This window comes from Rana temporaria, chromosome 3 (genome assembly GCF_905171775.1).
Source record: "Rana temporaria chromosome 3, aRanTem1.1, whole genome shotgun sequence".
NCBI classification, from domain to species: domain Eukaryota; kingdom Metazoa; phylum Chordata; class Amphibia; order Anura; family Ranidae; genus Rana; species Rana temporaria.
The window spans coordinates 363016375-363029333 of NC_053491.1; the positions used below are offsets into that span (position 1 = coordinate 363016375).

A 12959-nucleotide genomic window follows, 5' to 3' on the forward strand; every position below is an offset into this window, starting at 1 on the left:
CTACTTTCATCCTACTTTGCTCTGCTACATTGGTCCTACATTGGTCCTACATCCATCCTACTTTCATGAACAGGATACTACTTTGGTCCGACTTCAATGATATTCAATGGGCCTGAAGTAGGATCAATGTAGGACCAAAAGTAGTACAGGGAGCATTTTCAAAGTCGGACCAACTTGTGTAGGACGCTACAAGACGCTCTCATAGGGAAACATTGAACACAGAGAAAAGTAGGATGAAAGTAGTGTAGTAGTGTGAACCCAGCCTAAAGCAGGAACTGCACACCTTTTTTTTATTTATATTTTTTGGCTGTTTTGGAGCATTTCACTTGAATTGGCTGCCCTACACATGAAAAAATGCCCCAAAAAAGCTCCAGAACTTTTTTTTTTTTTAAAGAGTGGAGCGTGGCATGTTTTTTACCGTGCTTTTTGGTGCACTTGTAGGATGTTTGGCGCAGGGCAGACGCATGCCTGATACCCGCGTTTGGGGTACCATTAACATTTAATTGTGCTGCCAGTGCGAAAGCGCATTTGCAGCACGTTTACAAAACCTGCGACAAAGTGCATGTTTTCTGTGCAGATTGCAATGCATTCGGAAACGCACAGATGTGAATGGAGCCTCATTGTTCTTTTGTAAACACACCAATTTCACAATTAGGCCCCATTCCCACCTAGCAGAGTGAGAAAGCACAGTTTTTGGCTAGTTTTTTTTTTTCCTGCAACATGCATAAGGCAGCCAATTGATTTCAATGGGCTCTGTTACATGTGACAAAATAGCTCATGGGACATTTAGGCATGTAGCAGTTTGTGCGTTTTTCTAAGTTTATCACTTATTTTTTTTCATGTGGCAAAATGTGTGTTTGCTTCTGTGTTTGGGGTGCCATTAGAAATCAACAGCAGCACAAGTGACTTATTCATTTTAGGTGTATAAAAGTGGCCATATACTGTACTATACAATCTGATTGTTCAATCGTCTTTAGATATAGAAAAACTATATACCGGTAATAAGAGGACCCACCTATCTATCCAATCAGGCAGGCTTTTGCACTACATAGTTAATGGTAGAGCTAAACTATATTGTACAATCAGATTGTATGGTGAGCTTTACAGACTTACAGGGACACAGCTCTCCTGTTTTCAATACTACAGCTCTGCTCCACATAGGCTATTATCTGATCGCTCAACTTATCCACACTGCCAAATGAACAATCTGTGCAAGATGAAGAAACAAAAAAATATAGATCACTGGCTGTGTATTTAGTAAGAACAGATAATGATATATAGACTGATAATGACTGTATGTGGGTACAGATGGAGTGAGCAATCTCCTGGAGGGGGAGGGCAGGTGCAGGGTGTGTGTTAATGAGGTCATCTGGTGAACTACTTACTTTCTATTGGTTTTTATGTTCCAAGTTAAAGGATAGAGCAGGAAGTAATGGAGATATTTTCTATGGAACACATTGGAGGCTGGGGTAAACCCTGTTCTAAAACACAGAGAAAGATTTTCTACTCTACAACTGAGGCACAATAATGATATATATATATATATATATATATATATATATAAAAAGGCTAACTTAGCATGTAAGGTTCAAGAGTGGGAAGTAATGGGATCTTTTCCAGCTTTTTATTGCAGTCAAGATGTCCCCTCATATCCAATTTAGTCATAAGTGTGTAAAATCTCCCCAACTGGAGCACAGCGAAAAGGGGTTAGACCCTGTCTTGTATTATTTGTGTCTGTGTCCTCACTATGGAGAACTTGCTTTTTTTTGTCATTGGAACAGGAAGTTGGGTAATGCCCTGAAAAATGTAATAAACAAACTTTACCAAAATTACCCTATAAAAAAAAAAAAAATTGCACTACTAGGAATAAGTCCCCTCTAGGCATGGACTCCACTGGACCTCCGAAGGTATACTGTGGTATCTGACAGAAAGCTGATAGTAGCAGATCCTTTAATTCCTGTAAGTTGCAAATTGGGACCTCCATGGATCACACCTGTTTTTCCAGCACATCCCACAGATGCTCGATTGGATTAAGATCTGGAGAATTTGGAAGTCAAGTCAACACCTTGAACTTGTTGAATTCCTGAAACCATTCTTGAATTCATCAGACCAGACCACCTTCTTCTATTGCTCCGTGGTCCAGTTCTGATGCTCACGTGCCCATTGTAGGCACTTTTGGCTGTGGACATGGGTCAGCATGGGCACCCTGACCAGTCCGTGTCTATGCAGCCCCATAGCTTCCTGGTGATGACCCATTGATTGGCTGAAACACGTCAAGGCAATATCGTGTCACCGCAACACACTTCCTTCACGCTACACTTTGGGAATCCATCCGGACCACGGACAGCGGTAAACAACACTCTGTGGGCTGATTTCCCCAAACAAATCAATGCAGATACAGGCATCATTCAGATTTCCTCCTTTTTAGGCGGCGATTCTGTGCACGATAAGAACGATCATAGCGGCGTTCTTATAGGAAGCGGAAGAGGACGTCCCCCCCCCTCCCGTCACCATCTGGTGCTTCTCCGGGGCTCTCCTGTGCCATCGGAGGCCCAAAGAACGAATCGGCCGCCGCCGGATGGGGAGGATAGAGATTTCCGGTGACCATATGGTCACCGGTCATCTCTATGGCCGTCTGAGGTTATGACGGGTACCCGGAAGTAAACGAAACCGCATTTTTTTTTCACAATCTCATGCTTTTCAGCCTGGAGGAGAGATGTGGGGTCTTAATGAGCCTGCATCTATCCATAAAGAGGACCTGTCACACACTATTCCTATTACAAGGGATGTTTACATTGCTTGTAATAGGAATAAAAGTGATCAAAAAAAAAAAGTGTAAAAATAAAAAATGTAAAAACGCCCCTGTCCCCGGTAGCTCACGCTCAGAAGCGAACGCACACCCAAGACCCGTCCACATATGTAAATGCTGTTCAAACCACACATGTGCAGTATCGCCAAGTGTGTTCGAGTGAAAGCAATAATTCTAGCACTAGACCTCCTCTAACTGGTAACCTGTAAAAAAATTTAAAGCGTCGCCTATGGAGATGATTAAGCACCGAAGATGGACGCCATTCCATGAGTGTGCGCAATTTTAAAGCGTGACAAGTTAGGTATTTATTTACTTGGCATAACATCGTCTTTCACATTATACAAAAAAATTGGGCCAACTTTACTGTTTTGTTATTTTTTAATTCATGAAACCGTTTTTTTTTTTTTTTTAAAAAGGCATTTGAAAAATTATTGCACAAATAGCGTGCAAGATAAAAACTTGCAATGACCACCACTTTATTCCCTAGGGTGTCTGCTAAAATATATATATATATATATATATATATATATATATATATATATATATATATTGTTTGGGGGTTTTGAGTAATTTTCGAGCAAAAAAATTATGATTTTTACATGAAGGAGAGAAGTGCCAGAATAGGCCCGGTATGGAAGTGGTTAATGTGAGTGGAATTGCTTTTACCAATACATTTTCAACGTCATTGCTCAATGAGGATTCTTTTCCATCATTCCCATTCCACTTATACGAGTCAACTTACTGCAAGAAACGCCTGCACGGATCTCTCCAGGGGCCACCCAACATGCTTGAATGACCACTCTAGAGATAGTTAGTCAAACCTAGGGGTGAGTTTACATCTATTTGGGGCACCCAGTCTGAGCACCTTGGAACACAGATTCACTATTGAGCAAAAGCACTTTCATACCACCATATCTATTGGGACTGTTAAGGATTTATATTTATCAATATATTTATTATAGTTTACACCTGGAACAGTGAATTGTTTCTTTGATTTGCCTTTGCTATATAGCAAGTTTTTACTGCAGCTGGTGGAATTACACTTGTGAATTTATTGGTGCTTAGTATATATTTATTTATGCAGCCCCATTCACAGCAAAACTGGATGCATTGTGTGTTCTGACATCTTTCTACCAGAACCAGCATTAATGTTTTTAGCAATTTTAGCTACAAGTAAGTCAGACTATATGGGCCAGCCTTTACTCCCTATGTGCATCAGTAGCCGCTCATGACCCTGTAGCCGGATTACCGTTTTTGCTTCTTTGGACCACTTTTGGTAGGTCCTGACCATCTGCAAACATTCCACATGAGCTGCAGTTTTGGAGATGATCTGACTTCGCCTTCTAGCCCTTATAATTTGGCCATTGTGAAATTGCGCAAATACTTATACTTGCCCATTTTTATTTTTTTCTGCTTTCAACTTTTTAGGGCAATATGTTCACATGCTGCTTAATATATCCAATCCACTTTCATATGTCATTGTAAAAAAATAATCAGTTATTCACTTTAGCCTAGGTTCACACTGATGAAGGTTTAAAATTGCACAATTTCAAACTCGCATGTCAGTCCGCTTTCGGAGACATCTGTGTGGGTTCCTGCACAGATGTCTATTGAAATCCACCCGAAATCGGCAAAAGTAGCGCAGGAACTACTTTTGGGAATTGGTTCGGACTGTGCCGTTACCAGTAAAAGGCGGTGATTTGGCATGTTAAATTGCATGTCAAAATGTCCCGATGTGAACGTGGGCTAGGGCTGGTTTTACAAGGGCGGTCTGATCAGGTCCACCTGTCCGTTTTTCAGGTAGATCTGATCGGACAAGCCATTTATCCCTATGGAGCGGCGGATCATCTACAATCACTCCTTGATGCATTAGATGATGTAGTGCCTGAAGCAATAAGTTTCTTTTTGGAGGATCCGAGGGAACGCTGGATCTTAAAAACCTCTGAGGAGGGAACCCCTTGCAACTTTAGCTTGTAACCGCAAGATATAATTGAGGTGACCGACTCGTCCTGAAAGTCCACAAAGTGCAGCAGCCTTCCCCCCACACGATGGAGTGGGGGCTTCCCCTCAAAAGGAGGGCTTGGTGCTGTGTTTAGAAGAATTTTGGACCAAGGGCTTTTTCTGCCCCTGGCCTTAGCGCCCTGTTGGCGGCGGAACCGCCTTGACGCTGAGACATTTAAGGAAGCAGTCTCTGAGTTTTTAAACGAGGGACGTCTGGTGCTTTCCTTCACAGGAAGTAGAGAATTCTTCCCTCCGGAAATCTTTTGGATATATTCGTCCAAATGATCACTAATAAATGTTCCACATGAAAAGGGAAACCTGCCAATAACTTTTCACAAGGAAGCTCGGCTGACCAGTTCTTAAGCCACAAAAGTCTGTGCATATGTACAGACAAGTTAAGTTCTTGTTCAATTTTTTTTTAAAGCCAGCAGCTACAAATACTGCAGCTGCTGACTTATAAAAAATGGATACTTACCTGTCTCAGCTGCCCTTGTCGCCATCCTCGGTGAGGGAATCAGGAAGTGAAGCGCTGCGGCTTCACTGCCCAGTTCCCTACTGCGCATGCGCGAGCCGCGCCATCACTGGTCCCCGCTGTCTCCTGGAACCAGTGTGTTTCCCAGAAGACAGCGGGGGGTGACGCAAAGAGGTGTGACTCCCGTGGGAGTCTATTCCCAGAAGTGGGTGCAAATACCAGTATTATACAGGTATCTGCACCCCCCCCCCCCCAAAAGGTGCCAAATGTGACACTGGGGGAAGGGTTCCGAAAAGCGGAGGTTCACTTTTTGTGTGGACCTCCGCTTGTTAGGATGAAAGACTCTCCTTTTGACCAGTTTGCTCGAAAGCAGACTCATCTGCCGGGCACTCCACTGAATCCTGAGCTTTTTAGCTCTTCCCCATTCTCAACACATTCCTGCTAAAAAAGTGGAGGCTCAAGGGAGGGCGATCTGTCACGCTTCTTGCCACCCTGCGGGATGGAGGCAATCATGCCAGCAATCCTGTGCTCTAACCCGGCTAGGGAAATTGTCCAATTACTTTTGGTCCCTTGAAAAAGGGGGATGGCTATTCTTAAGAGCTGTAATTCCTAAACCCTTTTTCCGATTTAGATGTACATACCCTCAAATTAAACCCGAGAGTGTACAAGTTCAGGCCATTATATAACTATAGCTTTATTATGTTTTGGTAAAAACCTAAAAAAAAACATTGTGCCCGTGTCCGTGGGCACTCCACTGAATCCTGAGCTTTTTAGCTCTTCCCCATTCTCAACACATTCCTGCTCCAAACGCCCCAGGGAGGGCGATCTGTCACGCTTCTTGCCACCCTGCGGGATGGAGGCAATCATGCCAGCAATCCTGTGCTCAAACCCGGCTAGGGCAATTGTCCAATTACTTTTGGTCCCTTGAAAAAGGGGGATGGCTATTCTTAAGAGCTGTAATTCCTAAACCCTTTTTCCGATTTGGATGTACATACCCTCAAATTAAACCTGAGAGTGTACAAGTTCAGGCCATTATATAACTATAGCTTTATTATGTTTTGGTAAAAACCTAAAAAAAAAAAACATTGTGCCCGTGTCCAAATATATATGGACTCAACTGTATGTGGCAGCACGAAATAAGGCAGACTCTGTGCTGCCACATATGCTTACAGTCAACAGGGAGGGGTTGATTATATTTAGGTATGCAGTTGTATGTATGCAGTGTATATGCTCTTTGAGACAAATGTTACCAATTTTTTTTTTTCAATAAAGTGAACTGGTGACTATTTTCCTGACACAATATTTGGATTTGTTTTTCTCATTGTTGAATTTTTTTCTCTTGGAGGGTAACTTTGATAGTGTGCTCATGTAGTTTGTTCCTGGTACGCTTCAGTGGTGCTGGCTTTTGTGTTTAGATGTTAACGTTCTCTGATCTAAATAAAACCAAGAAATCATTTTTTGTTTTGCGTTGAGACAGGATACAAACTCCATCTGATCTACATTAGCCAATCCGGATCTAACGGCAAAGGAGGAAATGCTGTTCTGCATAGAGGTAGTAGAATGGCTCACTTCCCCCTCTGCATTTAGGAGAAAATGAAAGCATCCGATCTTCACCTCCCTAATGAACCTGAGCCAAGAAAGTTCCTGGTGAACAAGGAAGACAACATGAAGATCACAACATCATTGCGGGTTCCGCTGGCAATACAAGGCTGCTGCCATTTCTTTATTTAGCAGTTTAAAGGAAACCCATAAGATGGGTTTCACACACAATCGAGGAAGTAGATTATTTGTTAGGTTTTTACTGCTGCGTTCCTGTTGGAGAGATTATTTACTTCAGTAGGGTGGGGGAAGCTTTAGAAACCCTGTCAGGATTTTATTGTCTTGTCCCCATTCCAGATTTACACCCCTCTTCCTGTCCTCTGGAAACTTTGTGAGATTTCCCCAGTGGGGTGATTTTCGAATAACCTGACAGAGGTTTCAAATCTTCCTTACCTTATCTGAACTTGTAAAAAGTTTCCTTTTTATAAAAAATAAAAAAAATACACCTTTATAAACAGATTTCTGAAGCCCAATAAAGACACAGACACAGGAAATTACACTTTTGAACCTTTTATATATAAAAACAGCAACTCTTCTTTCAAGTATTAAAAAATAAGTTAATAGAGAAGAAAAAAATGTGAAAACAGTGTCTGAGCAAACTGTTGGCTGTTTAGACGAGACTGCCGTGGCTGTGATATGGGAAATAAAGGTCTGACAGTGCCCATCTGGGTTCTGAGGCGCCATCACGGGTTGTGATGATATTGCCCAGATGGGAGCTGTCGGAACACGCGATGTGGCCCCTTTTCACCTTCAAGGAAACCATGGAGATTTAACCCTCACTGTCCCTGGAAGAAGGGCGGCAGAGCAGCACAAAGAATGGTTTCTCAACGCGATACTAAGACATCAAATATACAGCAGATAATCTGTTAACAGCATAAAACCTCTAAATAAATTAATATTTTTAAACGCACATATAAGAAATCCCATTCCAGGGGCTGGCGATCTACCGGCTTGAAGCCTTCCTCATGCTATAGAGGGGAGAAGATTCAGCTGAACACTTAACTCCTCCCCTGCTTAAACCTCAGCGCAAAACTTTAACCACCTCCAACCAAATCACTGCACATGTGGAAGCTGCAAGCCAATCTGCCAAGAGTGGGCAAATATGCCAACTGCTGGCTTACCAACAGGAACGCCTATGTAGCCTTTACTTTGCATGGTTAATCACCAAATTTATCCTCAACTTATATCAGTTATTAAACTGACCAAAAAGTCTCTCTAGACTCAATAGTACACTTTTTTTGGCATTTGCTCACGCCAAAGGCAAACAAATTTCTTCAATGAGGAAGGATGTGGGTGAAATTTCAAATGTAAATTAACGCTTTGGTGAGTACAATTTGTACATTCAATCTCTCTATATGCATACACACACACACACACACACACACACTGTATATACACACACACATTCTGGAGGAGTGTGTCTGTTGGAATTTGTGCCCATTCGTGAGATCTGATGCAGATGTTGGAATGAGAAAACCTGGCTGATTAACTGGAGTCTTAATTTATCCAAAAGGTGTCCAGTAGGGTTGAGGTCAGAGCTGTCTGCAGCCACTTGAGTTCCAGAACACAAACTGGCCACACCGTGTCTTTATGGAGTTAGATTTGTACACAGGGTTACAGTCATGATGGACCAGAAAAAGCCCTTTCTCAAACTGTTACCAGAAGGCTGGAAGAGCACAATTGTCCAAAATGCCTTTGAATATATGCTCCAGTATTAAAAGTACCCTTTACAGAAAACATCTAGACTGAAAGCGGAGGTCCACCCGATTTTTTTTTTTTTTTTTAAAGCCAGCAGCTATATATACTGCAGCTGCTGACTTTTACAAAATGGACGCTTACCTGTCCAGTGTGCCCACGATGTCGGCAGCCGAGGCCAAGCAACTGCTCGTCTCAAGGCTGCCCCGGCCGCCATCCTCTGTGAGGGAATCTGGAAGTGAAGCGTTGCGGCTCTTCACTGCCCAGTTCCCTACTGTGCACGCGTGAGTAGCGCGGCGCGCCCTCACTGGTTCTCGCTCTCTCCTGGGACCAGTGTGTTTCCCAGGAGACAGCGCGGGGGGGGGGGGGGGGGGGCAATCATCAAGTGGTGTCTATGCCCGGAAGTGGGTGCAAATACCTGTCTTAGAGAGGTATCTGCACCCCCCTCCCCCTGAAAGGTGCCAAATGTGACACCGGAGGGAGGGTTCTGAAAAGCGGAAGTTCCATTTTTGGGTGAAACTCCGCTTTAAAGTAGTTGTAGTCTAATTTATTTTTTTGGTTAAAAATAACAAACATGTCATACGTATCTGCTCCGAGCAACCCGTATCCTCCTCTTCTCTGGACCCTCTTCGGTACTCCTGGCCCATCCCTCCTGTTGAGTGCCCCCACAGCAAGCAGCTTGCTATGGGGGCACCCAAGCTGAGCCACAGCTCCCTATGTCCATTCAAAAACAGAGCTGTGACACGGCCCCACCCCCTTTCTCTCCTCATTGGCTGATTGACTTTGATTGACAGCAGAGGGAGCCAATGGCACCATGCTACTATCCCAGCCAATGAGGAGGGGAGTCCCGGGCAGCCGAGACACTCCTACAACATCGCTGGATCTAGATGGGGCTTAAGTATTAGAGGGCTGATGCATACAGAAGGTTTATCGTAATGCAAAGAATGCATTATGATAAAACACCTTCTGCTTTTACAATCATTTCAATAATTTTGTTTTTTCTGGCCCTGCACACTGAATACAGTGGACCATTATTGTCCCAATTTTTCACCTTCACATCAAGAAGGTGTAATCACACTATGCTCAGTGCACACAAACACCATTGATAAATTTTCCCTAAATTATAACAAACTCTTTTGCACAAATCTGTAACTTTTTATACAACGTTCAAATTATTGTAGTATAAACATTCACAGCATGATGCAAAAAATACCCAGTCTGCTATCAATCTGAGAAATTATTTCTGGGTTAAACTGGCCCAAGGGCAAAAAGATTAAAAATGAATCAGCACCTTGTTTTGTATAATTATGAAGAAACCTCAATAAACATTATTGAAACATAAAAAATGAATCAGCAATGATGGGGAAAGCACTGAACTAGAGGAAAAAAGGGAAACTTCTAACTGAAACAGTTTTGCATGGTTAAAACCGTTCTTCTGCTTGCTGCGATTTCTCTGAAGAAAAATAAAACGTTTATTTTATATCTTTTCTATCTACATGTTTTTATATGTATTATGTGTGTGTCTTTGATTTACAATTTAACATTTAATAAATGACAAAGGATTGTCAGGGCATTGTGGCTGTCTAATGAGACAGCATAGCAAATATCTGTAGCTTTTCTGTTTCTTTGATTAAAACCTTCTACTGTGGAGTCTGCTGTGATGGCACACACATCTGGAGATATCATTTAATGTTTACTTCAAGTAAAGTTCACATATTTCTATTATTGGATTACATTTTACAGATTTGTAAATGCTCTGTTCCGTGACTGTCCACATGTCATTGCAGTCACTCAGCTAGTGGGGTGACCACAGACAAGTTCCAGAGTGTGTGGTGTAGAATGATATCTGTATGCCTTTGAGCATGTCACTGCACTATTAGGCAGCTGGGATTCTTACCCAATGGGTAATGGCATTCTATGCTGCAAAGTGAACAATCTTCACCAACTTTATTCAAATAATTTTCTTAATTGAATAAATGTCATAAAAAAAAGAGCCAATGTTTTGGGGCCACATGCGGCGCATTTCCAGTCAGAAGAGCCAGTAACCAGGCTGATAATGGGGAATCTTTCCACTGAATTTTATGAAGAATTATTTTTTCCCACTCAAAGTCCTGAAGTTTCTAAAGCACTACAAGCTCCAGCAAGTATTTCTGGTTTACCCAAGAGTCACAGAATAATACCCTGGTGGAACAGAATCCCAATGTGCAGTGATCATGGTTGGGAATACGGCGACCATATTTTATCACCAGCCCCATTTCACGCACAAAACAAAGATACTGAGTGCATGACAAACAGATCCGCAGCAGTTACTTTAGTAAAATATGCTCTAACATGAACTACGAAGGTGTGTATGGCCCAAAATAATGTGTGCAGACATTCAATATTATCATACATTGCAGCAGGCTTATTAGAATTAGTAGAAAAACTTTCTTCCCACAACTAAAACCAACTTTGGCTCTCCCCATAACCAGCTCACTGTATTGCTGTTTGAAGTTCCACTCCCATCGGCCAATAAGCAGCTCCGAATCTGCCCCACCATCCCGGAAAGGGGACTGTTATTGGGGGAACTGCTTATCTTGATAGATATTATTTTATCACTCGACAATGCTGGATGTTTGAGCCCAGGATGGCTGAAAGCGGAGATATTTTAACACATTCGGTAGCAAAAGGAGACTTTTTTTTTTTAATAAATAGCAAGAAAATCTTTGGAGATTGAAAAATAAAATATTAATATAGCAGGCGTGGGCTGAATTCAGCAAACTGCTGCACAATATCAGGATATAAGCAAATGCAAAGATGCAAAAATTAGACCACAAAGAAGGTGTATGTACTTCAGGATAAAAGGGACTCTTGATAAGGCTGCCTGCCTATGCATTGATACTCATCCCTGACACACTCCTCCACCATCCTGTTTGCTGGCAGGAGCCCTGGGTATAGTTTCTGGGTAACCTGCATGTCCATCTGTTTCAGAGCTTACACAAAATCCTTCCTCCAAGTGACAGCATTCCCTCCCCCATACCAGGACAGTGCTCCACCAAACTGAACAGCGGAACAGAATGTTAACTGGGGAGGGCTTTCAAGAGAACTCAAAATAATCACTTAAAATATAATCAGGTCTGTGATTGATTAGCCTTTTTCTGATTTAAAATGAAAACAAAACTTTTTTGTCATTCAGTGTAGGTTACAATCTGTGAGTGTTTGCATATACATTGCGGGCAGTTCAGAGTTAATTTTTTTTTGGGCTACAACATTACCCTATAATCATGCAGATATCTCCCCCCTCTTCTTACTATCAATGTCGAATAAACAATTCTGGGGCAAATAACAAAACACAAAACTTCCTAACGACGCTTTTCCTTCCATTTGGAAACAAACTCAAACATTGAGAAATGCACGTTCCATTAAAATCCATTGGGAGAAAGACTAAACCAGAAAAACGTAAAGGAACAGCCACCTAGTGGCCAAATGTTCAAAGTGCAAGTGACACTCACTTGCGTTATTGTCCGCGGCGCTGGACAAAAAAGAACAAGAAAAGAACAAACGAAAACCTCTTGAGTCGGTGGGAAGGATCACAAGTGGTCATGCACGGCACCGCAGAAATGGCAGCATAATGTAAACCTGATTAGAAACTTTTCAGTGTCGCACTTGAAGTGAAACGTCCTGTCTGTAACAAACGCTATCTCCCTTTTAAATGTCCCTCCATCGTGGCGGGCCCCAGAAGAACTCTGCAAGGGTCTACAGGTTCATGTAACAGCTCCATTGAGCAACGCCCTTTTCCTCTGAGGTTCTCTGCCCACCTTCACATATAAGACGAATGAACCCCTCTATAGTTAGGGGACAGCAGGGGAGACCTCAGGACCAGTTCATGTTATAACCTTTAGATAACATGACTTCTTCTAGATCTTTGTCCTCCTCTTTCTCGCGCAGACGCTGCTCCTCCAGCAGTGCCACTAACGCATCTCGCTGCTCCACAACGTCCAGCATCTCGTTCAGGATTTTCTTCTCGTCTGATAACTCTTCCTCTGTCTTTAGATTATCTGTAAAGACACAGGAAAAAAAAAAAAAAAAAGTAATAAAAAGGATTCTCCACCACTGTTGCCCCCCACATTCATTGGTAAGTTTTCCATGAGATAGAAGAAGCCAGTATATAATGAGTGGAGTAATTTTGGGGAACTTGACCAACCTGTAACGAGGAGTTGCCAGATTGTTGTCTTTCTATATCTGACGCAGCAAAGAACAAGAAATTACACTTTCAATCAGATTAAACATATGAAACCATACTACCTCCATCATCTGTGATAAGTTCACAGCTTTGACAGAAACTTGTAATGGGAGTTCCGTCACTATTAGTACAGTTGTTGCATCGAAAGCGGATTCAAAATT

General features: G+C 42.2%; 1 protein-coding gene across 19 annotated transcripts in view; it reads right to left on the minus strand.

Moving 5' to 3' along the window:
- Positions 1-10310: 10310 nt before the first annotated feature.
- MICAL3 (microtubule associated monooxygenase, calponin and LIM domain containing 3) overlaps positions 10311-12959 on the minus strand; it is a 235800-nt gene continuing 233151 nt past the window's right edge. For all 19 annotated transcript variants that reach the window (XM_040345339.1, XM_040345340.1, XM_040345349.1 and 16 more), the window contains one exon: positions 10311-12613. In XM_040345339.1, the coding sequence (XP_040201273.1) occupies positions 12429-12613 (185 nt within the window). In that variant the 3' untranslated portion in view covers positions 10311-12428. The remainder of the gene's footprint in view (positions 12614-12959) is intronic.